Here is a 27,387-nt window from a genome sequence, read left to right as displayed (position 1 = left end):
AGAATTAAAATGTACAGGGACGCCTGAGTGGCTTAGTTTGTTAAGCGTCTGCCTTCGGCTCAGGTCATGATCCCAGGGTCCTGGGATTGAGTCCCACATCGGGCTCCTTGCTCAGCAAGGAGCCTGCTTCTCCCTCTGCCTGCCTCTGTCTCTCTCTCTCTGATAAATAAATAAAATCTTAAAAATATATATGTATATATTTAAAAAAATTTTGTAAAAAAAAAAAAGAAACTGTATGTCAGTACAGAGCACATAGTAGGCATGTAAGCTATATTAGCTCCCATATCTCCCACCACCTGCCCTTCTCATTCAAACATTACTGTGGGTACAAAGCAAGATTGGAGCACCCACTGAGAGCAGATGGGCATTTGCCTACTTGCCCACAGGGGAATGTGAACTTATGACATGTTTCCAGGAGACAAAGAAGGGTCACATGGAATCGAATAACTGGAAATTCTGCCTGGTGACCTGCCATCATGGGAGTTTTCCCAACCTGGCTCATAAAGTAAACCACAGTCTCCATGATTGAGAATGGCTGAACAAGAGCTATTCCCCTGCATCCTTTTTTCTTTATAATTCTAAGAAATATCCAAATTCAATTCTTGAATATAAGTTGATGTTCTGAAGTGGGGAAGTTTACAGGAAGAACATGGTTAAATGGATTTTAGTTAGAGTATCTGGGTTCTTGACCCCTAGCTTTACCGCCCATTAGCTGTCTGACCCTGGGAAGGTCTTGTCACCTGTTAAAAGTTCTCTTTCATATTCTGTAAAGTGTTCAGCCATATCATTTCCGAGTCGCATTTGAATCCAAAGAGTGCAGCCCTCTGGTGTTATGTCATGAGGGATATTGGAGTGATTCCAGGAAGAATGTATAAAGTACCTATAACCCCAGTCCAACCTGCACACTGCAGCCCAGTGAGCGTCCTCATAAATAAATCTAATTGTGTCACTTCCCTCTTTAAGACTCTCTGCCAATCCCCTTTTGTCAAAGCCTTACTACTCGTCATGTGGTCCATGGACTGTTTGCTCTATATCACATAGGAACCTGCTAGAAAGGCAGAATCTGAGGCCCTCCTACATACCACTAAGTCAGAACCTGCATTTTCACTGTCCCTGGATGATTCTTTAGCACATTAAAGTCTGAGATGAACTGATCTAAAGTTAAAGCCCAACTTTCTGCATGGAGCACTGGGTGTTATATGCAAACAATGAATCATGGAACACTACATCAAAAACTAATGATGTAACGTATGGTGATTAACATGACATAATAATAATTAAAAAAATAAATAAAATAAATAAAGTTAAAGCCCAGACTATCTGGGATACTTCTCCTGCTACATTTCTATTGCCCCATACACCTCATGTTCTTTATTCCCTCCGTGCCTTTACACATTCTGTTCCCTCTGCCTTTTTCTACCACCACGCACTCCTCTCTCTACTCCACATGAACACTTCTACTCATCCATCAGAGCCATCCTCTGGTGCTTCTTTCCCATTTCCTATAAAGAATTACAGAGTCCTTCCCCCTGTGCTCCCACAGTAGCCTGTGCACACCTTTTTACGTTACATCAGAAGTATTTGCTAATGAAAATTACTCTAGGGCGCCTGGGTGGCTCAGTCGGTTAAGCGACTGCCTTCGGCTCGGGTCATGGTCCTGGAGTCCCGGGATCGAGTCCCGCATCGGGCTCCCTGCTCAGCGGGGAGTCTCCTTCTCCCTCTGACCCTCCTCCCTCTCGTGCTCTCTGTCTCTCATTCTCTCTCTCGCAAATAAATAAATAAAATCTTTAAAAAAAAAAAAAAGAAAAAAAATTACTCTAATAACTGTTTGTTACATGCCTGTCTCTCCCAACAGGCTTTGAGCTGCTTAACCTTATTCCAGAGATATTTATCGAGTACCAGGCAATACACAAGGACTGAGCATGTTTCTTATTTATATTTGTATCTTCAGCATCTAGCACAGTGAATGGTAAATTTTGTTATTTCATGAGGAAAAGAAGCTAACACTAATTGGCTAAACACTACATGTCAGTCATTGTGCTGGCATTTTAATGTACATATTCCGAATTCATCTTCATAACAACTCTGAGAGAGAACTGCAACCTCTGTTTCTGCAGTTGATGAGACCAAGATCCTAAAACATTAACCCACTGCACCTAGCCTTGGAGCCAGAGAGGTCCTTCTCTACCCATCTCAACTCTTACCTTTCCACACACTAGAAGACGTTTGCTTTCCTTAGTTGTTTCAAGAAGTCACTTATTTCCTTGGGCAAGTACAGTCATTAAAATAGAAAGTCCATTTCATGGGCGCCTAGGTGGCTCAGTCAGTTAAGTGTCTACCTTCGGCTCAGGTCAGAATCCCAGGATCCTGGGATCGAGTCCCGCATTGGGCTCCCTGCTCAGAGGGGAGCCTGCTTCTCCCTCTCCTTCTGCTGCTCCCCCTGCTTGTGTGCTCACTCTCTCTCTCTGACAAATAAAATCTTTAAAAAAGAAAAAAAAGAAAGACATTTCAGATTGGCTAAAATGTCAAAAAAAAAAAAAAGTTTTCTCCCTCAAATGCCTTTGGCTTCACCATGGGAATCTTCACAACACCCTCTAGTAAAAACAGACTGGTTACCCCAGTCAGAAGGGTCTTGGACTGCTGGAGTTGGAGTTTGGTATTGTCTTTTTAACTGTGTGGGGAGACTACATGACCCAGATTCCCAGAACAGAATGTTTTCTGGCAAGGCAGGGCAGTTATGGTCCCTGAATACTTCTCTGCCGAAGGAGTTTTAAAGTAGCCAAGTAGTTATTTTGCCAAAAGCACACATAACTTTCATCTGATTTTGAATGCTGAGAGTTATATGTAAAAGGCAAAAAAAAAAAAAGAACATCAGATTTTCTGACATGTGTGCCAGTTATGAAAAGACCTCCCTAGTGATTCTGTATTCTCAAATACAGTGAAAGTCTTTCATTTTGTGTCATACATCAGGAGAGGAAATGAACAGCAATAGAGATTTTTCTCTGAAAAGCCACCTCAGAAAAATTCCTTTATCCTTCTGTCCTAGGAGAAGAGATACAGCCTACATGCTGTTTCAAACGGTATTCACTCAGGGCCTCAATTTGTGGCAAAAATAATTGGATAAACATTCTCTCCTCTTACATGGTTTGGAAGTAAACGAAATGTCCAAGGGTCTAGAGGATTAGCTAAGTTCTGTTCATTCATAAAATGAAATGCTGTGTAGCCCATACAGGAACAGAATATCTGAAGAAGCGGGAAAATACTCAATTTGGCATGCTAAGTGAGAAAAATATCACAATGCTTTGTACAATATGACCATATCCATTTAAGAAAACGCTGCACTGTGTGTTTGTGAGTAGAAAAATATCAAAACTATTAAGAGTGATAATCTCCAGGGAGATAATGAGTGGGTTTTTCCTTCTTTTTATATTGTGTGTACTTTCAAAAATAAATGACATAGCTTCTATGGTATGAAAAATTGGAAGAAAATCATAGACCTAAGGCAAAGAATCTGAACCCATGGGAATTGAAATTAAGATAGTGAATTGGAGGTAAGTAGGGGAGTGACTTCAGCAAGCATGGGATTTGGTTCTGAGTCACTCAGCCCTGAGATGGCCAGTACTTGGATGTGTTCTTGAGGCTCATGAAGGAAGAGACATTCCGGTCCCACCTTTGGAAGAGAACTGGTTTGTGCCACCTCTTACTTCCATGAGCAATGAACCCCAGACAGCCATCCAGCAAGGAAGAGAATATTCTAGTCTCTAGTGGGTTTCGGATGCCTGATACAGTGCCCGCAGCAATCAACATAAACCCACATACCGCAGAGAGGTAGATTACGGTGGAGAAACAGGGAAGGGAGCAAAGTCCCCAGAGAGAATTATCATCCTGCTCCTACCTTGGCCCTGCTGTTGGGGTACTTTTGGGACAACCAGGGTAACAGCTTTGGGTAATTTCCCTGGGCTCACTTGTGATTGTAGCCACTGAACAACAATGCCAAGGGCTGCAAACTTGCACCTCTAGTCAGACAGAGACCAGAAATCCCTGAGGTGGTCTGGGGGGCTTCTGTGCCTCCAAAGGGGGCAGCCATGACCCTCCCCACCATTCAGTACTGTACAGAAATGTAGGCCTGGCCTTGTTAGATCTTCTGGCTTTTCCGTCCTCTTTTATAACAAGAAAACAAATTTTTATCACTGTGAAGGTCAAACATTGAGGAGCCATCTCTTTTCAACCTTTTTTTCTAAGAGGATTTGGTAGTTCCAAAAGACTATCTGTCCAAGGACATTTTGGGGTAACTCTGCCACTGCCCAGAAATTCTACCATTAGCGTCACTCCTGTAGGCTAGGGGCATTTTATAAGAAGCAACAAACTGCTTTCTTGAAGGGATAGATAATGTATCACCCCTAACCCGAGGGAACTCGTAGCTGTCATCCAGCAAAGTCTAAAGGAGTAGGGGGTCAGTGTAGATGGAAGCATTACCCACTGAAGACATAGAGTGAAGTGTGGAGTTCACTGAGGAAGGAGAAGAAACCACAGATTTCATATACTGGCCTCGATCTGCCTAAGGGGGCAGCCAACTCCCTGGAAAGAGGAGGGCACCAGAATAGGGCCAGATAGACAGCAACTCAAGAACGTCGGAGGGAAGGAAGAGTGCAGGGTTTCATCCTGTTTATTCCAGACCCACCTCCTCCTCGAAGTCTCCTTTCCCAGCCTCCCTAATTGGAGTGATTCCCTCTTCTGAACCCCTGTACACTTTCTAACTCAGTCATAGCCCTCAACATACATTCCTTAATATTCTAGTTATTTGTATACTATGCCGTCTCCTTTCCTCAGTTAATAATGTTTACATGTATCCTGCAGGTGTGGGGATAGGCTGCTCTGAAGGCAGAGATCATGGGTGTTTCCTCCTCATTGAGCTTCTGCACTATGCCAGGTGCAGACAAGGGATTGTCAGGTATAAAAGGCACAGTGTCTGCCTTCAAGAAGTCCTTGCTCTAGCCTGGAGGGTGGGCATAAACAATTTACAAAATGATCCTCGTGGTAATGGAGACGTGAACTTTGATGAGGGTGTGAGGTATGTGTGAGGTATTTCTGGGTTTCCTCATGAGGAATAGTAACAGCAGTAATGATTGAGTGTTTCATTGGAGTCAGGTAGAGTGCTGAGCACATGCAGTAGACTGGCGGTGTGGGTCCCTGCTGAGTTTAGAGTCCACTTTGGGGATATACATATACATCCCCTAACGGAATCAGTTTCTCTCCTTAAGTATTTCTGAAAATGGAAACAAGCTCTCTAGCTTCCCTTTCCAAATGATGAAGCATTAGATTAAACCAAAAGAACACACATCAGAAGGAGTACAGTACCTACCAGCCCTGACCATCGAAAGCTCTCCAAGCTCCTCCTCAGTGAAAAAGCCAGGCCTACTCTAGGTGATCTTGAGTACGGGGCTGGGATGGGATTGGGGAGGTGTCAAGACTTCAGTGAAAGTGTCCAGGAGCCACTGTGTTTGAATCTGTGATTCCAACACAGGCTGTTGCCCACTAGGTTTATTTCCTGTTTCCAATCTGTGATTTGGAAGTGTGATTGGGAGCTGTTTCCTGGTTACTTGCATTGGTAGATGGACATCATAGGTCAAAATCTGGGTTTTTATCCTGCAAACAAAACCACTGCTGATTGTGCTGCATCTCGTCGCTTATCCCAAGTGGTGAAGGGCTTGATGGAAGCAGCCAGGAGCAGGTTCCAAATGGTCAGGAATGTCTGAGGCTTAGACATTTCAAGTTGAGCAGGTCAAGCTGACCTAAATGAGGGTGTTGAGATAGATTGTCTAGGCGGATAACTTGCCCATCCGTCCTTTAGGTGAGAACAACCCAAGTTTGTTCCTGTTGTGCATTCAGGAATCCTCCCTGCTCAGCAAGACAGAGGCCAGGATTTGGCATTTGAACAAGTGGGGCAGGGAGGGCAATGTTACAATACCATTAAAGAGGGAGGCTGCTCTGCATTTCTTACAGACTCCCCAGACGCTCTTCCACAGACTGTGCTTTGAGAGGCAGTGGGAGCAAAGTTCCTCTCCAGTGTTAATCTTCTTTGCTTTAAAACTAGCAAATACAACTGAAGCTTTCATTTGCTGTCACAAATATTAAGTGCTAAAATTCTTACATTGTTAAGATCCAACTTTCCTATCTTGTAAGCCTAAAAAATGATTGCTTCTCACCAAGTGGAAAATATTAAATTCTCATTTAACCATGGCCCCAGTCACCCTTCTTCCCCAAAAGAGCAAAAGATTACTAAGTAATTACTTTTTAAATACTACTTGTGGGGATGTTTAAAGGTAAAGCCTTTGTGATAAATAATGGTGTGTTGCTCACATAAGTGAGGCATATATGAATAGGTAGAGAGATCACCAGGCTCAAAAAACAAGGAAAAGGCCAGGCATTATTTAGAGCAAGTTAAGAATTTTATAAATTGGCCAGGTGGAGTTGTTTTTTTTTAATTCAATTTAGTTAACATGTAGTGTATTATTAGTTTCAGGGGTACAATTTAGTGATTCATCAGTTACATACAACACCCAGTGCTCATTATATCAAGTGCCCTCCTTAATGCCCATCACCCAATTACCCCACCCCCACCCCCTTCCCTCCAGCAACCCTCAGTTTGTTCCCTATGGTTTGCCTCCATCTCTGTTTTTATCTTATTTTTCCTTCCCTTCCCCTATGTTCATCTGTTTCTGTTTCTTAAATTCTACATATGAGTGAAATCATATGGTATTTGTCTTTCTCTGACTTATTTTGCTTAGCATAATATGGCTGGGTGGACTTTTAATAATTATTAATAAAAGAGAGCAGTTTATAGATTTGAGGATTGGTTGAATAATAATCTAAAGATTAAATATGCTTTTCTCCCATTTTTTTCCTGTGTCCTTTAGAGAAATCAACTTTTCAGTCATTGGTCAGTATGTGGATTATCTTGTGGAAGAACAGGGAGTGAAGAACATTTTTGGTGAGTCATCTTTAAACATTTCTCTAGACATCTCTAGCCCGGTCCTTAGAAAGTAGCTCTCACCTGGTTACTAATTAAGAGGTTACAGTGTCTTGTGTCATAGGTTATGACTGAGCTTGGCTAAGCTAAGTAAAATTTGTGAATCTGTAGACTCATCAATTTTAGACCTGGAAAGCACCTCAAGAGATTACCTAATTTGGTGGTGTACCTTTAAAACAGATAAGGTGTTATTTTTATCCCAACTTAAAGAAGAAAATCTATGGCTCAGATACATTATTTAGGGTGCCTAAAGGCACTTAGCCAAGGAATGGTAGAGTAACAGCCAAATCCAGACTTCTCTCTCTTAAGAATGGGCTTTATTGTGTCTTCACCCAGACTTTTCATATAATAAATGTAGAAAGACTAAATGCAGCACACAAAAGAATCACAGGTCCAGCAGTTATCCTCATTTATTTCATTGACGGTGGAAATTAAAAAATCAGACCTTGAACATTTTAGGCCTGAGAACTATACAAACCTGTGATTGAGTTGCTCCTTGTGTGGTGTTCTGAGTGCTTGAACACCTACAGACTGGACCCTATAGCTTTTTCCCAAGCTCCTGTTCTACCAGGGTCCCTCAAGAACTGGAAGCACGAGGTCATAATCCAGGCAGGTTAAAACCTTTGCGAACAGGTGGTCAGGACACATGTCAAAACCAGAACCTGATTACAGAACCACTTGGTGTCCCCCTACAGCTCCAAGCCATGGTGGGGGAAGACTGATTCTTAATCTTCAAAGGGCCACGGCTCTCCCCTGGGTATAGGGAAGAAGTAGGAACATCCCTACTAGTAGAGCATACTTGAAGTGTCTTAAGACCCTAAAGGAGTGATAAAAACACTCTTTCCTACTCTCACCCCCCCTTCTCCAACTGAGCACTCAGTATTTGGAGATCCAAATGCATTAGGCCCCAGGAATGTATCTTAGTGCTGTTTGCATACTATCTGTGATCCATTAAGAGATTACTGTATTAGAAGGGAAAGTTTTAGAAACACAGCTTTGGATTCAAATTTATTTAGTGATTTAGAACCTCATCTTTGCCTCTGTAGATGAGAAGAACCATTTGTACTTTGCAGGGTTGTTGTGAAAATAAGTGACTATTGAAAGAGTGCTTAAACAAGAAATATTAATATCCTTGGTGTTTTCTTATGAATTACCATGAAAAAATTGTCCTAGAATGCTACCATCATGTTAAACTATAGACTGAGGTCTTTGTAGATCTGTAGCATGTACCACTGTCCTCATAAGTAACTCCCACTTTTGACCCCTTTGACAGCCCAGTAGTGGGTGGTGTTGATTTTCCTGCCATTCAAGCCCAAATCATTGGATATTTGCCTAAAATGAGGACAGTTATCTCAGTCTGCTTTCAAATACTCTGCAAGGACAGATTTGTCATTACAAGTCATAATTAACCTTCCCACTGCTTTGAACAAGGTGAAGATGGAAAAAAGACAGAGTCTTAGATAAAAATGGAAACATGGCATTTCCCCTCCAGATTCCATCGTCTGATCTTTCCCCACATCCCTTCCCCTTAAGCAGGGAGTTCTGACCCTGCACTTCCTGCGTTGGTGTTGGAGGAGCAAAAGGAATTGGTTGGCCCCACTAACTGACTCTGTTTGGAACAGTGAATGGCACGACGGGAGAAGGCCTGTCCCTGAGCGTCTCAGAGCGTCGCCAGGTCGCAGAGGAGTGGGTGGCCAAAGGGCGGAACAAGTGAGTGGCGTCACCAGGATAAAGGCGCTCTTCAAGAGAGCTGCGTAGAGTATGGCTCTTTTCTGATTGACACAGCCTCCCACCTTCTGGTCAGAGGGCAGGCCTGAGGCATGGGGATCCTGGCACTTTGGCAAGGAGCTGAGGCAGAGGAGAACCCCTCCCTTCTGGGTGGAAGGGCAGCCAGACTGCAAGGCCCACCTGGCTCCCAGAGGTCCATCTGGAAGCTGGAAGCTGCCCCTTATCTATTTACAAAGCCAGTCCCCTCGGGTTACTTGTCCTTGGGCTGAGGGGATAAGAGGGGGAGGGGCTGGTGACGGACTCTGCTGTCCCCTGGCTCTTGTGAACAACTCCAACCCCTTCCCCTCTCAGGATGGGTACCTGATGCTTCTATCAGCCCTTGCTTCCCTACATCTCTGTGCATATGACTCAACATGCTCTCTGTGGTGCAGCTTTTTGTAGTCTTCGGGACTCAATTCATGCCATGGTAGTCAAGTAAGACGGATCCGTTCAGTAAGCACACTCAATTAACCAAGCTTTATTTGTTATCTGTTCTGTTGTGTGGGATGCACTGTGCTGGCACCGGGGAGATGAAACAGGGTCTCTGCCTTCAGCTTGCTTGCCATCCAATGGAGATGTCAGATCATGAAATTTAACACTGATTCTTCTGATAGTGTAAACAGGGATCAGAGAAGGCAATGATTGATGTTGCGTTAGGTGGAGGCGAAGATTGGAGGTAAGTCCCAAGTGAGCCTGGAGCAGTTGTCAGTGTGAAGCCCATGACCTCCTTGGGGATCCTCAAATGGCTTCAGAGCACCTTGAGGACTCTGAAACTGTATGCCAAGGCTGAGTGCATGTCCATGGAAGCAGTTTCTGCTGATCCATCAGCTTTCAGCTCATTTCCAGTCAGATTGTGAGCCCAAAAAGATTAAAAACCATGGACGGAGAAACGAGGAAGGTTAAGGATCAACATTAAAAAAAGCACCAGAGGGGTGCCTGGGTGGCTCAGTCGTTAAGTGTCTGCCTTTGGCTCAGGTCGTGATCCCAGGGTCCTGGGATCGAGCCCCGCATCGGGCTTCCTGCTCGGCAGGAAGCCTGCGTCTCCCTCTCCCTCTCCCCCTGCTTGTGTTCCTTCTCTCACTATCGATCTCTGTCAAATAAATAAATAAAATCTTAAAAAAAAAAAAAAAAAGAAAGAAAGAAAAGCACCAGAAATGGGGAGATAGGGAAGAGGGCAAAGACAGAAAGCTCTCAGAAGGGCAGGAGGGAGGTCGGAGGTGAATCCTGCCACTTAAGGAGGAATGGTTCAGAGCGTGCCACTGTAGCATGGGACTCTACAGCCAGACAGCCTGAGTTTGGGTCCTGGCTCTGTCTCTCGCTAGGCTTCTGAACTCAGACAAGTCACTTAACCGCCCTGTGCTTCACCTATGAAATTGGAATAAAAGTATGTATCTTGTGGTGGTGGTGAGGATTCGAGCAGTGCCTGGCACGTAGTAGCAAGTCTTATACGGGAATTCACTGTAATTATTTGCAGTGGATGCTGTGTTCGTCATCACATTTGTTATAAATGTTAGATGTTGTGAAAGTCAGTAGATGGAGGGCTGAGAAGACGGTTGGTTTGAAGTGACCGTGACCAATGACCTCAGAGAGAGCAGAGCCAGTCGGTTTGTTGAAACGGGAGCAGCCTGCCGTGAACTGTGGATCGTGGATCGCCTCAGATGTGCGGGGGTGGGGGCCATGAGCACAGCTCGTTCTTGGAACATTTTCTGGCAAAGGGAAGGAGAGATGGAGTGGTAGGTTAGGGAGGAGGAAGCAAGATGAAAAGAAGGGTAGTTTTGTTTTTGTTTTTTTAAAGATGTTATTTATTTATTTGACACAGAGAGTGAGAGCACAAGCTGGGAGACAAAGGGAGAGGGAGAAGTAGGCTCTCCGCTGAGCAGGGAGCCCGATGGAGGGCTCGATCCCAGGACCCTGGGATCATGACCCGAGCCGAAGGCAGCCGCTTAACCGACTGAGCCACCCAGGTGCCCTCCTAGTTTGTTTTAAAGTGGGGAAGTCTTGGGCATGTTTCTCTGCTGAAAAGACACTGTTACAGGAGAAGAGATTAAGAGAGTAGACAGCTGATACCTTTGACGGGAAGGTCTGGGGGATGGGGAGAGGGTTGAAACAAAACCAAAAGTAGATAGCGTAACTTGAGAGGACAGCCCAGAAGCTGGGAGGAAAGCATAGATGAGGATGCGGCTAAGCGTGGAGGTGCAGAAGAGAAGTGGGGCAGTCTGTGTATGAAACCTCTGTATATTTCTGGTGTGGGAAGTGAGCACATCTGCCAGGAACAAGGAGTTGAGTTAGAATTAGCTTGAGAATAGTCCAGATTTGAAGTAGCCACTGCAGGGAATTGGAAGGGAAGTAAGTCATGATGAACAGAAGGCTTTTTGGAGCCTCGTTCTCCTGATCTGGGAAAGGACAAATTGGGATGAAAGCCATAGGATGGTTTTATCTAGCAGCACCTAGCAGCAGGGTGGAAGGGAGGAAGGCATGGATGGCTTCTTTTAACCTAAGCCAGGAGAAGAGGTGTGAAAGATTTAAGGAGGTCATGCAGAAAAGCTGCTGGTAAGAGTAGAGCCTATCAGTCAGCCTTCCTTTCTCCTTTCAAAGGTCTTAATCCTTTAAAAATGCAACCCTGGGGCACCTGCGTGGCTCAGTCGGTTAAGCATCTGCCTTCAGCTCAGGTTGGGCTCCCAGCTCAATGGTGGGGTCTGCTTCTCCCTCTCCCTCTGCTCCTCCCTACCCCTCTGTTCACTCTCTCTCTCTCTCTCTCTCAAATAAATAAATAAAATCTTTAAAAATGCAATCCTGATCACATCACTTCCTTAGTGAGGCCCCATTTCACCTGAGACATGGCAAGTCAAGAGTCACTGGGACTCACTGATGGGGCCTAAACAAGAATATGGTGTCTCCACCCCTTGAAGATGGCATGTGCATATTATTCAGGGTCCCTCAGGAGTCGCTGGGGTGACTAGACTCACAACTGAGTTTTATTAATCCTCTGAGAACACCAGGCTCACTGTGGCCTCTGCCCATGGGGCCACATGGAGCACCCCCAAAGGTGAATATTGGGGTCTCAGAGGAAACCTCTCATAAGAGGCCAAATTCTGAGGACTGACAAGATAGGAAAAAGCTTTTTACAGTGAATTCATTTCTCATATGGCTTGTTCCTGGCTGTACTCTTTGAAGATCCTTTGTTTTTATCTCCAACCAGAAATACCTCCATGTTACACCAATCTCCACACATATCACCATCAATACACCATCTAAAACAGTGCTTCGTCAAAGTACATATTCAAATACTGATTGACTCTTGGCTTCAAAATTCTGCTTGGTTAGACCTTAAATTTTACTCCCTGGACATTTTTTTTAATCCCCTATTAGATTCATTTTAAATAGACCACTATAGAATTTAATAGTTTTGAGGTTGAGATTAGCAGGACATTAATTAACTGCCAAAACCAGTACAAACCAGGGTAGTTCAGCCCTTCCTTCCATGTTACTGTAAACTTCCAAGTGATGCAACAGCCTTTTCTCTTTTGCAGGTTGGATCAGGTGGTAATTCATGTAGGAGCCCTGAGCTTGAAAGATTCACAAGAACTGGTAGGTATGTAGGTCCATCTGGGAGAGACCACTCAAGGGGCCTCCTTTTCCTTTTATTATTGGAGCATGGTTGATATATACAACGTTATATTCATTTTAGGTGTACGACATGGTGAATCGATAATTCTGTGCATTACTCAGTGCCCACCAGGATAAGTGTAATCTCCATCTGTCACCATACAATGTTATTACAATATTATTGACTACATTCCCTATGCTGTACCTTTCATCTCTGTGACTTGTTTATTTTATAACTAAAAGTTTATATCTCTTAATCCCCTTCACCTATTTTGCCCTCCCTCCACTGGCAACTACCAGTTTGTTCTCTGAGTCTGTTTCTGGTTTTTTGTTTATTTGTTCATTTGTTTTGGTTTTTTTTTAGATTCTGCATAAGGGAAGGGGCTCCTTTTTTATGCTGAAGTTAAACTGAATACCATTTTTGCTATATATTGGATGCTGTCACTGGGGAATATGAGGTGTGGGACCTCAGAGCTCACCATCCAGAAGCAGGCACGGAGCCATAATGAGAGTAGCCCGAGGTGATAACTTCTGTAGCAGAGTTTTGAGTAGGAGACAGAGGCCCGTCTTCCTCCGTGGGGTGGGTATAGAGAGAGCTCAGTTTGCAAGTAGGGAGAAGAACTTGAGCCAACCTCAGTTTCTCTAAGAAGCAAAAGGCAAAGCCATCTGCTAGGCATGAAGGAGATGGAAGATGGGGTTCAGAGATGAAGAGCAGTAAAAAGTGAGAATCACTGCCCAGGAGAATGGGAGGGAAAACTGAAGCACAGGAAGATTGTCCCCACCCATGTTCTTATCAGCATTATTTACAATAGAAAGAGGTGAAAGCAACCCAAATGCCCATCAGTGGATAAATAGATAAACAAAATATGGTATATACGTACTATTAAAGGACAAAAATACAAATGAGTAATTTAAAAGATCAAATTGGCTTTATTGAATGAATCCAGCAGCATCCAATCTAGCAAATAGAAAGGAGCTCTATCGAGCTGTGGAAAAGGAAAGGTAAAAGACAGAGAGGGAGCAAGAAAAAGGAAATTATTAGCAAAGAACACATTGTTTTAAGCAAGGTCGCCCTCCTAAGGGCAATGGTAGGGGCCTGACAGTAAATTTCCTAGGGCTGACCAGGAAATTCCATGTTGACAGTTTAAAGGTTACACTCCTGGGAGGATTGAAACTGAAGTCAGGTTAGGTATTAAGTCTTGGTTTGCTGACATGAGTCCTTAATATAAGTGACTCCATTTGGGTCCTGTGGTTTTCTTTTTAACAATACAATGGAATATTATTCAGCCTTAAAAGGAAGGGAATCCATCCTGTCACCTGCTATAATATAGGTGAAACTCTTTGAGGACATTATATTAAATAAAATAAGCCAGTCACTAAAAGACAAATACTATATGATTCCTCTGAAATGAGGTATCTAAAGTAGTCAAATTCGTAAAAACAGGAAGTAGAATGGTAGTTGCCAGGGGCTAGAAGCAGAGAGGAAGAATTATTTAATGGGTATAGAGTTCCAGATTTGCAAGATGAAAAGTTCTAGAGATCTGTTTTATAATAATGTGAATATACTTAAAACTACTGAACTGTACACTTAAAAATGATTAAGGTGGTAAATTTTATGTGGTTTCATCACAATTTAAAAAAAATTTTTTTTTCAAAGTAAGCTCTACGCCCAACATGGGTTTTGAACTCATGGCCCTGACATCAAGAGTCACATGCTCTACCGAGCCAGCCAGCCACCCCTAATTAGTTAATTTTTTAAAAAGGATTGCCCAATGGTGCTAAAAAACCAACTGAAGTTGTAAGTCATAAATCTGTCTTACCACCATTCAACTAAGTCATGAAAATTTCTTTCTAGGTATAGTCTTCAACCAGAACATAGGTTCAAGAACACGAACAATTGGATTGCTCCAGGTTTAGAGATTAGCAGATTAGGTAGAGCAAAGGGCAGGAATGGAAGGAGTTAAAGTTTCTGGCAGAAAAGTTCATGACCTGGTGGTTTTGAGGACTTTGTGAATTGGGTAAAAAAAGAAAGCTCGAAAGTGTTGAGGTATTTACCAGCAGGCCCAGAACCTGGACCACTACTAAATTAACCATGTTTTCAGAATTTATATATTCTGATTTCCAAGATTACAATGACTTGATCTAGCCCCAACATCTTCTTGATGGGTTTTGTTTTTCCTATTACTGAATTTAGAAATGGGATATATATATTTTTGCAAAATTGCAATTCAGTACTCTTAGGTAAGCCACAAGGGAAGGCGTATTGCTAGGTGGTTGCTTAATAAGCCTAGAATCAGAACTTGGAGACTTGATTTATTCTTCCTATGCGTGAATTGTTCTTCTTTCAGTAGGTCTTTCGATTAAGGTAGTGTGATGTAGGAAATTTGTTTTCATCTCTTTTTTTTTTTTAAAGATTTTATTTATTTATTTGACACAGAGAGAGCGAGAGCAGGAACACAAGCAGGGGGAGTGGGAGAGGGAGAAGCAGGCTTCCCGCTGAGCAGGGAGCCCGATGCGGGGCTCGATCCCAGGACCCTAGGATCATGACCTGAGCTGAAGGCAGACGCTCAATGACTGAGCCACCCAGGCGCCCCTGTTTTCATCTCTTTTTAATTGCTTTCTTTTCCTATGTGTGATACAAATTTTAAAATATCGTCATGACGTGAAAGGTTGTCATCCATTGAGCTGAACACTAGAATAATGTAGACATAATCTTAGGATAGAGATAATCCCCTTCTATAGGGATAATCCCCTACTGTGGGGATAATCTTGCCAATGAGACTGTAATTTGGCATCTGCTTAGCCATAACTCCATTGGATGATGTTTGAATGGGCACTGCCATCAACTGTCTCTTAGCTGTTTCCTTTTTTTCTTGTTTTCAGCTAAGGTTATCCTTCTACTCTTGTCCTAATGGAGTGCTAAACAAATGATTCAAATATATTATATCCAACCGGTGGCCAGTGATTTAATCAACCATGCCTATGTAGTGAGGCCTCCATTAAAACCCAAAAGGGCAGGTTTCAGAGAGCTCCCAGGTTGGTGAACATGTGGAGATTTGGGGAGAGTGGAACACATGGAAACTACAAGCCCTCTCTCCATACCTTGCCTTAGGCATCTCTTCCATCTGGCTGTTCCTGAGTTAATATCTTCTTATACTAAACTGGTGGCCTAGTAAGTAAGATGTTCCTCTGAGTTCTGTGAGCCAGTCTAGCAAATTAAGTGACCGAAGGAGGGGATCATGAGAACCTTCAACTCTGTAGCCAGTCGGTCAGGAGCACAGGTGATGACCTAGGCTTGTGACTAGCATCTAAAGTTCAGGGAAGCGGGGTAGTCTTGTCAGATGGAGCCCTGAACCTGTGCAATCTGACTGTCTCCAGGTAGATAGTATCAGAGTTGAATAGAATTGCAGGACATGCAGCTGGTATCAGAGAATTGCCTGTTGATGTGGGGAAACCACCCCCCAACCCACAGACATCGAAATTGTCACCAAACCCATAATGGTCTTCTTTCTTCTTTTAAAGGCCCGACACGCAGCAGAAATAGGAGCTGATGGCATCGCTGTCATTGCACCTTTCTTTCTCAAGCCAACGAACAAAGGTAAGCAAATAGTCTTAATACACAGTGCCTCGTGTGGTCCACTTCTTTTTGCCTTCATTCAAAATGGTCATGCTGACCTCCTGAAAGTAAAGTTGTATGGACTTCTGTGGGCGTGAAGTTGCAGCGGTACAGTAGCTGTCCAGAATATTTGGTCTCCCTGGATCCATACAAGAAAAGACTCCCTTAAGAAGGGCTTCAACTCTTTTGCCAAGTAATCTGATTGGGTCATCCACCAAGCCCCAGGTCAACCTACAGGTGCCTGTGTTGGGTCAGGTGTCCACCCCTAATCTAGTCAGTTGTGTAGGGAGTCAGAGTTACATGGCAAAGCATGGGATCATTTTTCTCAAAAAAAGGGGAATATAAATGGTGGGCATCTTGAGACTACATGTTCTATTCAAGGTTGAGTCAGTAATGAATTTGAGGGAGATTTCAGAGAAAGATCTATGGTCTTCCAAATTACCAAGTTAATTGCTTTCTCCTTCTCTGCTTTCTCTATGGAAACTATTTGTGGTTTCCAAGTATACTGAGTCTTTTTAATCCTTCTGATTAGCAAACAAAGGAATACAGATTTTGAAAGGATTGAAAACAGACAATCCATGATTGCATGCATGATTAAATAAATTCATAGCTAAATGTAATTGGGTCAAAATTATCGTGAAATACCATCGATTATTGGTAGAGAGAAAATAATTGTCAATATAGGATAAGTAATTTAAATACTGCCACCTTGGGAATTGAGAATGAACATTTTAAAAGTTTTTCACATGGTTATAAAAATTTTACATGAATACGTTTCCCAAAAAGACAGACAAAGGAAAGATAATGAGTTATACATAATATTTTTGTCAAATATTTATCACAGAGTACATCATCACAGTATTCAGATGAAGTATTTTCTCTCCCACTCTCCAGTGTAAGCAAGTCTGCTGGATTTATTTATCCTCTGCAGTAATGTCGCAGTGAAAGCTCATGGAGGATGATGTAGGAAATTGCAAATCCTCAGTAAACTAGAATGAATTCTCTTCTGCTATATCTGGATTTCTCCCCAAATGGGAAAAGTGCCAACCTCTGGTTGAATTATTGTGAGGTGTGCCACTATTCTTATAACTTCCCTCTTTGAGCAAATGTTTATCTTTTTGTTGTAGAATTTTCTCAGTTACAACTTGATGATTCTGATCCTAATGCAAATTCCTTGTTCACTGACCACATTTAGCCCTTGTGGGGTAAGAGCACAAGAGTCCAACCGACGGGCTTCTGGCTTTGATAAGAGTATTTCAAGAGCTTCTCTTAATATGTGGGAAGGTTTGCACCAGTTTTGTTTTTGTTTTTGTTTTTTTTTTTGAAGATTTTATTTATTTATTTGAAAGAGAGAGAATAAGAGAGAGCACATGAGAGGAGGTAGGGTCAGAGGGAGAAGCAGACTCCCTGCCGAGCAGGGAGCCCGCTGTGGGATTCGATCCAGGGACTCCAGGATCATGACCTGAGCCGAAGGCAGTCGCTTAACCAACTGAGCCACACAAGCGCCCTGCACCAGTTTTATAATAGTATTTAAGGACAGCAGGAAAGTGATCATCTTATTTTGGCCTTTCTACAGAAAGGAAAATAAACCTTTGAATGAAGTGTTGCAAAGACATTGCAGTATCGATCTCAGGGATGATTGAGAGGGATCAAGAATTTTCAGCTTCTGAGAGGGATGGTTGCATTTCAATAGATGGTTAGTTTTTTTTTACCAGGGAAAGCCAGTGTTTTATACTTGTTCACACCATGGCTTGTCCTGCTATTCTTTCAGATATCTTGATTAATTTCCTAAAGGAGGTAGCTACTGCCGCCCCAGCATTGCCATTTTATTATTATCACATTCCGGCCTTGACAGGAGTAAAGAGTAAGTACTGCTTCTTTCCATGTTTCTTTCCCTCCATCTCTCACATCTTACCCTGTTTCGCTAAGAAACTCCCACTCCATCGCACTCCACCCTGTGTCACAAAAGCATAAAACTATTGACCGGATGGTTCGGATTGGCTCCAAAATAAGTCAGTCTTATCAAAAATAAGTCCCTCTTATCAATCATTGACACTACCTTATAATGAACGTTTTTAAGTGTGAAAGATGCTTTTCTAGCAGACTCCTTGTGTCTTGTATGAGAAGACACAAGCCTATAAGCCCCGTAAGGACGAAGGCTGTGTCTACCTTGTACTCTACTGTATTCTCAGTGCCTGGTACATAGGAAGGTACTCTGATCCCTCCTCACTTTTCTTTTGGCTTTCTTTCTTTCTTTCTTTCTTTTTTTTTTTTTAAGATTTTTAAAATTTATGGGATGATGACCTGAGCCAAGGCAGACACTTAACCGACTGAGCCACCCAGGTGTCCCTTCTTTTGACTTTTCTTTTATTGTTACTATGCTTCTCCAGAAAAGAGATTGTTACAATTAGATGAGATTTCTTAGGAGATTATTTTTTAGATACGATTCCTTTCTACTTCCTTAAAAAAAAAAAAAAAATAGAAGTTGTGCTTTGGAAACGTTCATCTGTTGTCTTCGAGGAATGGAAGCGTGGGGGCTGAAATTTGATGAGTACATAGGAACTCCTAAGTGAGGGCAAGGGACATCCAGCTGAGAACAGCCCCTGGCACTCAGTGCAGATGTGAGGGGCTCTACAAGACGGGATTTGACATTTTCTGGAGGGGTGCAGATTCGTGAGGCATTTTCTGTTTTGAGCAGTTCGTGCTGAGGAATTGTTGGATGGGATTCAGGATAAGATCCCCACCTTCCAAGGGCTGAAGTTCAGTGACACCGATCTCTTAGACTTCGGGCAATGTGTTGATCAGAATCGCCAGCAACAGTTTGCTTTCCTTTTTGGGGTGGATGAGGTAAGTCGCCCACTGGCCTGTCCCAGCAGGTTCGTTGCCCTCCAGAACAATTTGTAAAGCTATTTAGATAGCAACATTTTTTTTCTCTTACTCTTTTTCCTAAAAGTGAATACCCTGTGTCTGTTTTTGCTTAGCAACTATTGAGTGCCCTGGTGATGGGAGCAACTGGAGCAGTGGGTAGGTAAGCCTGACTCGTTTTTCCCCACGGTTATAAATGTAAAGTCCCCCCGTGGAGGCATTCACTGCCTATGTGGTTATACTTCTTGCATGGACACCTTTTCTAATGAAAGCTGCCTTTCTTTCCCCCAGTCTTTCAGCAAAAAGGAATTAAGTAGAGCTTAGCAGTTTGTTAGCAACTCAGTCACTGTTTTTAGAAGCATCTGTTGCAATTAGAGGTGAGGCACATGAGCTAAGAGCATGCACAGAATTTGTCAGAAATTACTTAGTTATTAATAAGAGGAACCCACTGAAAGTAGCTAATGCGGAAGAAGACACATTATTATAAACTACTGGGAAATTGGGTAAAACTCAAGAGGAGGAAATGCAGCCAGGCCTCAGAGAAGATGAGAACCCAGGCCTGCAAAACGCTCAACAGCCAGGACAGATGGTTCTCCATCTGTGGTCCTCTGGAGACTCTCACCCCTGCGTCTCTCTGCATACCTCTCTCTTTCCCTCTCTTGCTCTCCAGGTGCGCTCTCTATGCTTCAGCATGCACATGGCCAATCGTGTCTGCCTGGTCGTGAATCTCATCTCAGGATATCACTAGATAGCACTGCCTGTTGGGCTTACCTAAGTCCAATCAGCTGCAGCCAGCTAAATAGACGTACATGGCCTGATGCCTACTCAGGCAGAGGCAGGCAATTCGATTAGCATGTCCACTGCACATGTTTACCTAATTCATTAGAAATATGCCTGCAAGGGATTGAGTGAAATATTCATGTTAACTGAAAGTGCATAACCTCCATATAGGAAAAGTGTAGGAGAAGCAAAGTAGTATTGATAACATGTCTTGGTGAGCATGGCTTTGATGAAGATTAAGTAAGTTGGATGATCTCAATGGCTTATTCACCAAGCCAGGATGGTGACGTCCTGCAACATCCATTGTCACTACAGGGACATTTCTACCATGGGAACCTGAATGCCTGGGATCTGCTGACCATGAAATTCTTACTTTCTTTTCCCCCAGAAATTCTTACTTTTTTGACTTTTGTTTTTTGGCCTCTATACTAGGCATTTTAATTCTGTCAACATAATCTATAAGCAAAGTACATTTCGTTAGACTTTATTTCTTCTTAATTATAATTACATTTCTCTCTAACTAAATATGCCTAAGACCCCTAGAATTTGAATTTTAGTATTCTGAAACTCCTCCGGCATATTGTGATTTAGGAGTATTTCACATCTATAAGGGACTTATCTCAGCTATTGTATTTTATTTTTCCTTACTTTATTACCAGAAGATAATGTGAACTTCACGTTCTTGGAATCCCTTGCTGTTCAGTCCAGGGTCTCCATGTGAAGTACCAACAACATTCTGTTCTTGGTACATCAAGATAAATATATTTTTCTGAGACTGACTTACTATATGAGAAGTTGCTAGAAACTGCGGAAGCATCCTTGTTAAGAATTTCTGTAAACTTCTACCTTGCTGATTTCTCTAAGAATTCAGTGATTAGTCTGATAATATCCAACTGGTAGAGTTGGATATTATTTTTTTTTTTTCAAGATTTTATTTATTTATTTGACAGAGAGAGAGACAGCGAGAGAAGGAGCACAAGCAAGGGGAGCAGGAGAGGGAGAAGCAGGCTTCCTGCTGAGCAGGGAGCCCGATGCAGGGCTCGATCCCGGGACCCTGGGACCATGACCTGAGCTGGAGGCAGGCGCCTAGCGACTGAGCCACCCGGGCGCCCCTGGATATTATTTTTTTAAGTCCACATTTTATCAGATCAAATAACTTATTTTCACTTTCATTTGTGCTGAATTGTAGTAGATAGCAGCATGAAGGGATGAAAGCCTTTGCCACAATTGTGTAGCCTTCTTTAAGTCATAGTTTCTTCACAACCAAACAGAAGCCAGGGATTTGAGGGGATTAGACATGATTTATGTCAAGCACCTGGAACACAATAGACAATAAATGATCTCTCATTTTATTATCATCTTTATTATTATTATTATTATTATTAGAAAGTAGTCTCTAGGTAATATATAAATTGTATAAGCATATATATTATAGGTAATATATAAACTGGCAGAGAACTCAGATAATCTGCTGGGATTTGCCCCATTCACCTAGTTCCTCGGCATAAGGCTTTAGGCCTCACCTCAGATACTACGTTTTACCCACAGTTCGAATCTAGCTTCGTGCCTGCGCATGTGCCCTGGGGCAGGTGTTGGCCTCTGTTATTCCCTACCAAATACACCTCCATCTCTAACTTTTTCCCCTTTTTTCTAACTTTATCCTTTTCCGACTTTTCTTCCTTTTCTTTATCCCCTTTGGTATTCTGTGCCTCCTCTTGGCACTGCTTATTGTTGCCGGATATCTCAGAAGTGAAGACACCGGATCTCTAATAGATTAGGGCCAAAAAATAGACTTCTGGGAGGCCTGGTCTGTTTTTCCCTTTTAGGCATCAAAGGGATTTGAAGATCTAGACTTCTCCCGCTGAGTTACTGATCCTGCAGTGTGTGCTCTTTTCTTTCCAGTACCTATAACTACATGGGAAAAAAGACAAACCAGATGTTGGAGGCTTTCGAACGAAAGGACTTCTCTTCAGCCCTGAACCATCAGGTTAACTTTTCTTTCCCACTGGATAATTCTTATTCTCTCTCATCAGCACTCCTAGCACACCTGCCCTCATTAAAATTGCCTTGCTGCCTCTTTCTTTACTTTCCTTCTGCTTCTTACCTGTTCTTGTTTAAAGCCAAACCGGTCCCCATTGTCTATGTTCCCTACATGTCTAATCAGGACAGGCCCCATACGGGAATGACTTCTCTCTCTGTTCCTCCTAGAAATGATGATATTTTTACTCTGTGTTCAAAGTATGTTTGTGACTATAAAATAATAGTGATAGATTTCTGGGGAAATGACCCCATGCCATCCCCTTGAGGACTTCACACCCAAGTCTCCAGAGTATATGAAGAAGCTGTGAAGCTGGTAACCCAAAATGGGGAGACTTAATCCAAAGTCAGAGCAGGTCAGTCATCTTCACCTGCCATGTGCTGAGAACTGGAAACATCTACCAGGCAGAAACAAGAGCCGAGTGAGTGATCTAAAAGGAGACACTGGCTTGGAGAGAGGAAGAGAAAAGCCGCAGGAGCTGATGTGTTACAGGGAAGACCCTAGGGGAAATGGCGGCTGCCGTTAATGTTACACCGAGGGCAGGCTAGCTGTCCAGAGAATGGAGAGCCTCATGAAGCGCAGAACCAATCTCGCAGCTGTGTAATATGTGTGCTTGAGGTAAGTGGAATGAAGTGGAAAGAAACAGCATAGGCACAAGAGAAGGACTTTTCGGAGGCCAAGAGGCCCAGGGATTTTCAAGATAGTAAAAGTAGCTAAGTGGAGTATCCCAGGGAAATAAGTGGGAGTGAAAGGCATAAGCGAGATTGGAGCAGGTTCTGAAAATTCCAACCTGTTCTGAGTTGTATGACAGGAAAACCATAGGACCGAATAGATAGTAAAATGGCCCTGAGAGGAGCCCTTCAATTCAGCAGCTTCTTTTATTGACTGGTCCCGTTTCCATCTCTTTTCCTCCCATTAGTCCCACACAAATAAGTCATCCCACTCAAAACGGTATTGGTGAGGAATGTAGTTTACCACATTCTCTGGCTTTTCTTACAGAAGGCTAGTGTGAGTGGGTCTCATTGACTCCTTTATTCATATGCCAAGGGCTGAGCCAAGTGCGTAACTTCAGTCAAGCTGGTCTCTGCTGTAAAGGAATTTGCAGTCAGGTGAAGAAGCAGACCAGCAAAAAGTCAGGGCAGAATTTATTCATTCTCATGGACTCAAACGCCATCTGTTATATTTACATAAGTGAAATGACATGCATACAGAGATGTTCCAGACTACATCGTTTATAAGAGCAAAAGACAGAAACAACCCAACTATCCATCCATAAGGAAATGGTTAAAAACATTATGTTTGAGTTATGCAATGGAGTTATATGCAGCCCTTAAAAGGATGAGATCATTTTCTGTGTACAGATCTGGAAAGACTCCATGATCTATTAAGTGTACAAAAGCAGTGGAGGACAGAGTTGTGAATGTAATATACTAGTTTGTGTGAGAGGGGAAAAAAGAACATATACATATATGTTTTTAAGGCTCTGGGTGTTAAAATTTCATTCTGTACTGAATTTTTTGTTACTAGACTGTATGTAATTGGTTAAAACAACATAAAATGTCATCGAAAATGCATCTCTTAATGAAATGGATGGGAATCTGCCTTTATGAATTAGTTCACGAATTCATGGATGAATATTACTTAATGCTAGGATGAGTTATATTTCAGCATCGATACTATTTCTGTTTTTTGTTTTTAGAGAAATAAATGCTATGAAACCCTGTTCATATAAATTAGTAGTAAGAATAGAAGAAATTTTGTTATAGCAATGTCGCTCAATTCTTTGAACAGTTTTTTGAGTTGTGTTAAAAATCACAGAATGCTTTAGTGACTTTCAGCTGACAGCCTGAGTAGCAACATTGAAAGCAATGTTGAAAGCAAAAAGTTGAAAGCCCTATGATTTTTTAGAGGACATGTTACCCATTAATTAGAGGAATCGCTTTGTCACTCTGTCGATGCCAATACCAATATTTTGATCTCCTCCTTTATTTGGTTCCCAGAGGTGTCCCGAGGCAGTGATACAGGAGATAAGTCTTTATTTTTTTCAAAAGTGGGGAAAGAAGCACTTATGAAGAGGAAATCTAAAAGAACAATCTGCACCTCCCTGCAAATTCTTAGTCTCATCAGTTTTAGAAAAATAGCACTTATGGAAGTTAAGGATCTAGAAATTATTTATTCCCATAAATCTTAGCCTTGCTAAGTGCCCCTTAGAGACTACCTCAGGAGTTAGCATACCCCAGTTTGAAAACAACCTCTCTAGCTGGTAAGTTTAGTTGGGTAAGGGTCGGCTAGATGGATGAAGGGTGCCTACCCCTTTCCTAACTTTACTGTACAATTCTATCTTTGGCACCTCTTTTCTCATGGCCCCTTTTTATAAAGCTTACATGTATAAAAAGATCCTACCTTATCCTGGATGGATCTCAACCATCCTCACTTAGCTGTTTTTCTCCACTCTGACAGGCCTTCAGAAAACTAAGGTGTTGGGCTTTTTCGTTTGGGGTTTCTGTCCTTTGACCTCCAAAATTTCTAAATTGTTATCACAGCTTATGTAATACTGACTGTAGATTTGTTTTTTCCTTTCCAGTTTTGTATTCAGAGATTTATCAACTTTGTGCTCAAACTCGGTAAGTTTTCTCCTTTGTCTGCTGTGAGTTTGAAGGAAGGACTGTCACTTTCCGTGAGGGCTCAACAAGGACACCTTGCAATGTTCTGTTGCAAGCAGAGTTTTATTTCCAATACTAGCCTCAGGGCCAACCCTATAAAGTGGTGAAGTAAATCTAGTTGGCACCCTTCTACAATTCTGTTCCTCAGTCTTAGCACTTTGCATGCCTTCCCACTCTGCACACCATCTTTTGATCCTTCTCAGCACTCACTCCCTGTACTTGCCTCTGCTCATTAAAATTCTACCACACCGTGGCTGATTTCAGCCTGAGTGCTTGGAGGAAGGCAGTCTGAATATAGATCTTACTAAATTGTGAATGACTGACAGCTCTCCCAAGAGTATTTGCAGTGTAAAAAGAGTTTATTAACATAAGCAAGCTCAAATGGATGGAGGTTTGGATAATATGACAAAGTAAAATTTGAGGGAAATATAGTGAATTTGCATAGAGAAGCCTTCTCAGAGTCTCTTAAATATTATCCCATCACAAATGACAAATGCCACCATTCACCCCACTTCTGAGGAGATTGGCGCTTCATGAGAACCTGGGTCAAGTCCAGGAAAAGTTTTAGGTTTATTCTTGGCAGACCTCCCACCTCCCTTTCAGAGCCGTTCTGCCTTATCATGGCAACTCCTCCCGAGCCCCAAGCACCCATTATGTGGTATGGCCCGCATTCTTGCAGGGTCGTCTGCGAGCTCTCTTAATTCTTTAAAGACAGTGTTTCCCATCTGCTTTTCACTTTCACGATTTCTGTCATATTTATGTGCCTCAGGTATCATTAATTACCTATTATTATACCCTTGTCCTAAACAATACTTTTCACAAAATTGGGGGTTTGGTGTGATAGTTTTATATGTTCCTAAGGTGCATTAAATAAATATTGAACTATTAAAATTAGAACTAAAAGTGTACCTGTGTATATATAAGATCATTCTGTATACCAGCAGTGAGACTGCAACATTTTTGCCAAATATAGCTCTAAGATATTAGCTGAAAGAATTTACTCTTGCCAGAATATTTGCATTTTAAAAGTGGACTCGGGGCGCCAGGGTGGCTCAGTTGGTTAAGCGTCCAACTCCATTTCAGCTTAGGTCATGATCTCAGTGTCATGAGATCGAGCCTTGCATTGGGCTCCATGCTGGGCCTGGAGTCTACTTAAGATTCTCTCTCTCTCTGCCCTCCCCCCCATAGATAGATAGCTACATACATATGTACATACATACATATGTATATAAAGTGGACTCTTGTAGATAATTTTTATGATTTAAAAGAACATATCTTTAAAGAAATCATTTCAGACTTCTTTGGCAGGTTGGAGCTTTCATGGTTTAGGCAAGGAGAGACTTATCTTAATAAACTTGTAGTCTTATTATGAGGGTAGCTCCCTATTCTGCCATTTGTAATAAGCCTGGAAGGGCCATTTTGCATTCATCAAACTATACTCTGTATCTTTGGTCATGCTAGTATTTTCCTTCCAGATACTCAGTTGTTACTATTAGCTTAGCAAAAGAAAGTTACTTCTCATATCTTGGATCCAAAAACCATAGCCAGTTAAAACAAATACCTTTCTCTTTCTGCTGTATTGTTTCCTTAGATCTACCTTCAACATCCCTGATTCTATCTTCAGCTCTGTTTTCTACTATTTCATTTCATTGAATATATATATTTTTTCATTTCTAGTATTTGTTTTTCCAGATTTTCCTGTACTTTATTTATATGCCCTTCTCTTAGCCTATGGCTTCTATTCCTCCTTTATCTCTGTGAGGTCTCTTTCAGAATTGTGTATCATCTGTTCTCAGGATGTGGGATTTGTCGGTTGTGCATTTGCAAGCTCTTGTGCAGCTTCTTTTTCTCATGTGTTTTGTAATTTTTAACTTTGAATTTGTCTTCAGAGACTGTTGTTTCCTGGAGAATCCATTGTGCTCTAGGTTATAAGGTGTCCTAACAAGTGGTTTTACATTTGCCTCTGTTGGACACTATAGTTTCACCAATTCTAACGAGTTTTTAGGTTAATTTCTTAGTCCAATTTTTACAACAAGTGCCTAACGCAAATATGGATCCAGATTCATAGATGGCATAGGCTTGGGATTTCTTTTTTTTTTTTTTTTTTTAATTTTTTTTATTGTTATGTTAATCCCCATACATTACATCATTAGTTTTAGATAATAGTGTTCCATGATTCATTGTTTGTGCATAACACCCAGTGCTCCATGCAGAATGTGCCCTCCTCAATACCCATCACCAGGCTAACCTATCCTCCCACCCCCTTCCCCTCTAGAACCCTCAGTTTGTTTTTCAGAGTCCATTGTCTCTCATGGTTCGTCTACCCCTCCGATTTCCCCCCCTTCATTCTTCCCCTCTTGCTACACTCTTCTTCTTTTTTTTTTTTCTTTCTTAACATATATTGCGTTATTTGTTTCAGAGGTACAGATCTGAGATTCAACAGTCTTGCACAATTCACAGCGCTTACCAGAGCACATACCCTCCCCAGTGTCCATCACCCAGTCACCCCATCCCTCCCACCCCACCCCCCACTCCAGCAACCCTCAGTTTGTTTCCTGAGATTAAGAATTCCTCATATCAGTGAGGTCATATGATACATGTCTTTCTCTGATTGACTTATTTCGCTCAGCATAATACCCTCCAGTTCCATCCACATCGTTGCAAATGGCAAGATCTCATTCTTTTTGATGGCTGCATAATATTCCATTGTATATATATACCACATCTTCTTTATCCATTCATCTGTTGATGGACATCTTGGCTCTTTCCACAGTTTGGCTATTGTGGACATTGCTGCTATAAACATCGGGGTGCACGTACCCTTTCGGATCCTTACTTTTGTATCTTTGGGGTAAATACCCAGTAGTGCAATTGCTGGATCATATGGTAGCTCTATTTTCAACTTTTTGAGGAACCTCCATACTGTTTTCCAGAGTGGCTGCACCAGCTTGCATTCCCACCAACAGTGTAGGAGGGTTCCCCTTTCTCCGCATCCCCGCCAACATCTGTCATTTCCTGACTT

At 42.2% G+C, this 27,387-nt stretch overlaps 1 protein-coding gene across 14 annotated transcripts in view; it reads left to right on the top strand.

The window, feature by feature from the left end:
- NPL (N-acetylneuraminate pyruvate lyase) overlaps window positions 1-27,387 on the top strand; it is a 47,203-nt gene that overhangs the window by 6,119 nt on the left and 13,697 nt on the right. For 9 of the 14 annotated variants that reach the window (XM_078078079.1, XM_078078075.1, XM_078078077.1 and 6 more), the window contains 8 exons: window positions 6,918-6,991; window positions 8,653-8,740; window positions 12,328-12,385; window positions 15,926-16,001; window positions 17,791-17,883; window positions 18,718-18,866; window positions 19,001-19,047; window positions 24,287-24,326. In XM_078078079.1, the coding sequence (XP_077934205.1) occupies window positions 6,918-6,991; window positions 8,653-8,740; window positions 12,328-12,385; window positions 15,926-16,001; window positions 17,791-17,883; window positions 18,718-18,866; window positions 19,001-19,047; window positions 24,287-24,326 (625 nt within the window). Of the gene's footprint in view, window positions 1-6,917; window positions 6,992-8,652; window positions 8,741-12,327; window positions 12,386-15,925; window positions 16,002-17,790; window positions 17,884-18,717; window positions 18,867-19,000; window positions 19,048-21,566; window positions 21,652-24,286; window positions 24,327-27,387 lie in introns of all 14 variants that reach the window. The other 5 variants (XM_078078084.1, XM_078078085.1, XM_078078081.1 and 2 more) reach the window with 3 other exon arrangements.

This window comes from Halichoerus grypus, chromosome 7 (genome assembly GCF_964656455.1).
Source record: "Halichoerus grypus chromosome 7, mHalGry1.hap1.1, whole genome shotgun sequence".
Taxonomy (NCBI): domain Eukaryota; kingdom Metazoa; phylum Chordata; class Mammalia; order Carnivora; family Phocidae; genus Halichoerus; species Halichoerus grypus.
The sequence above is the reverse complement of the archived record's forward strand: the minus strand, read 5'-3'. Positions and strand labels throughout refer to the sequence as shown.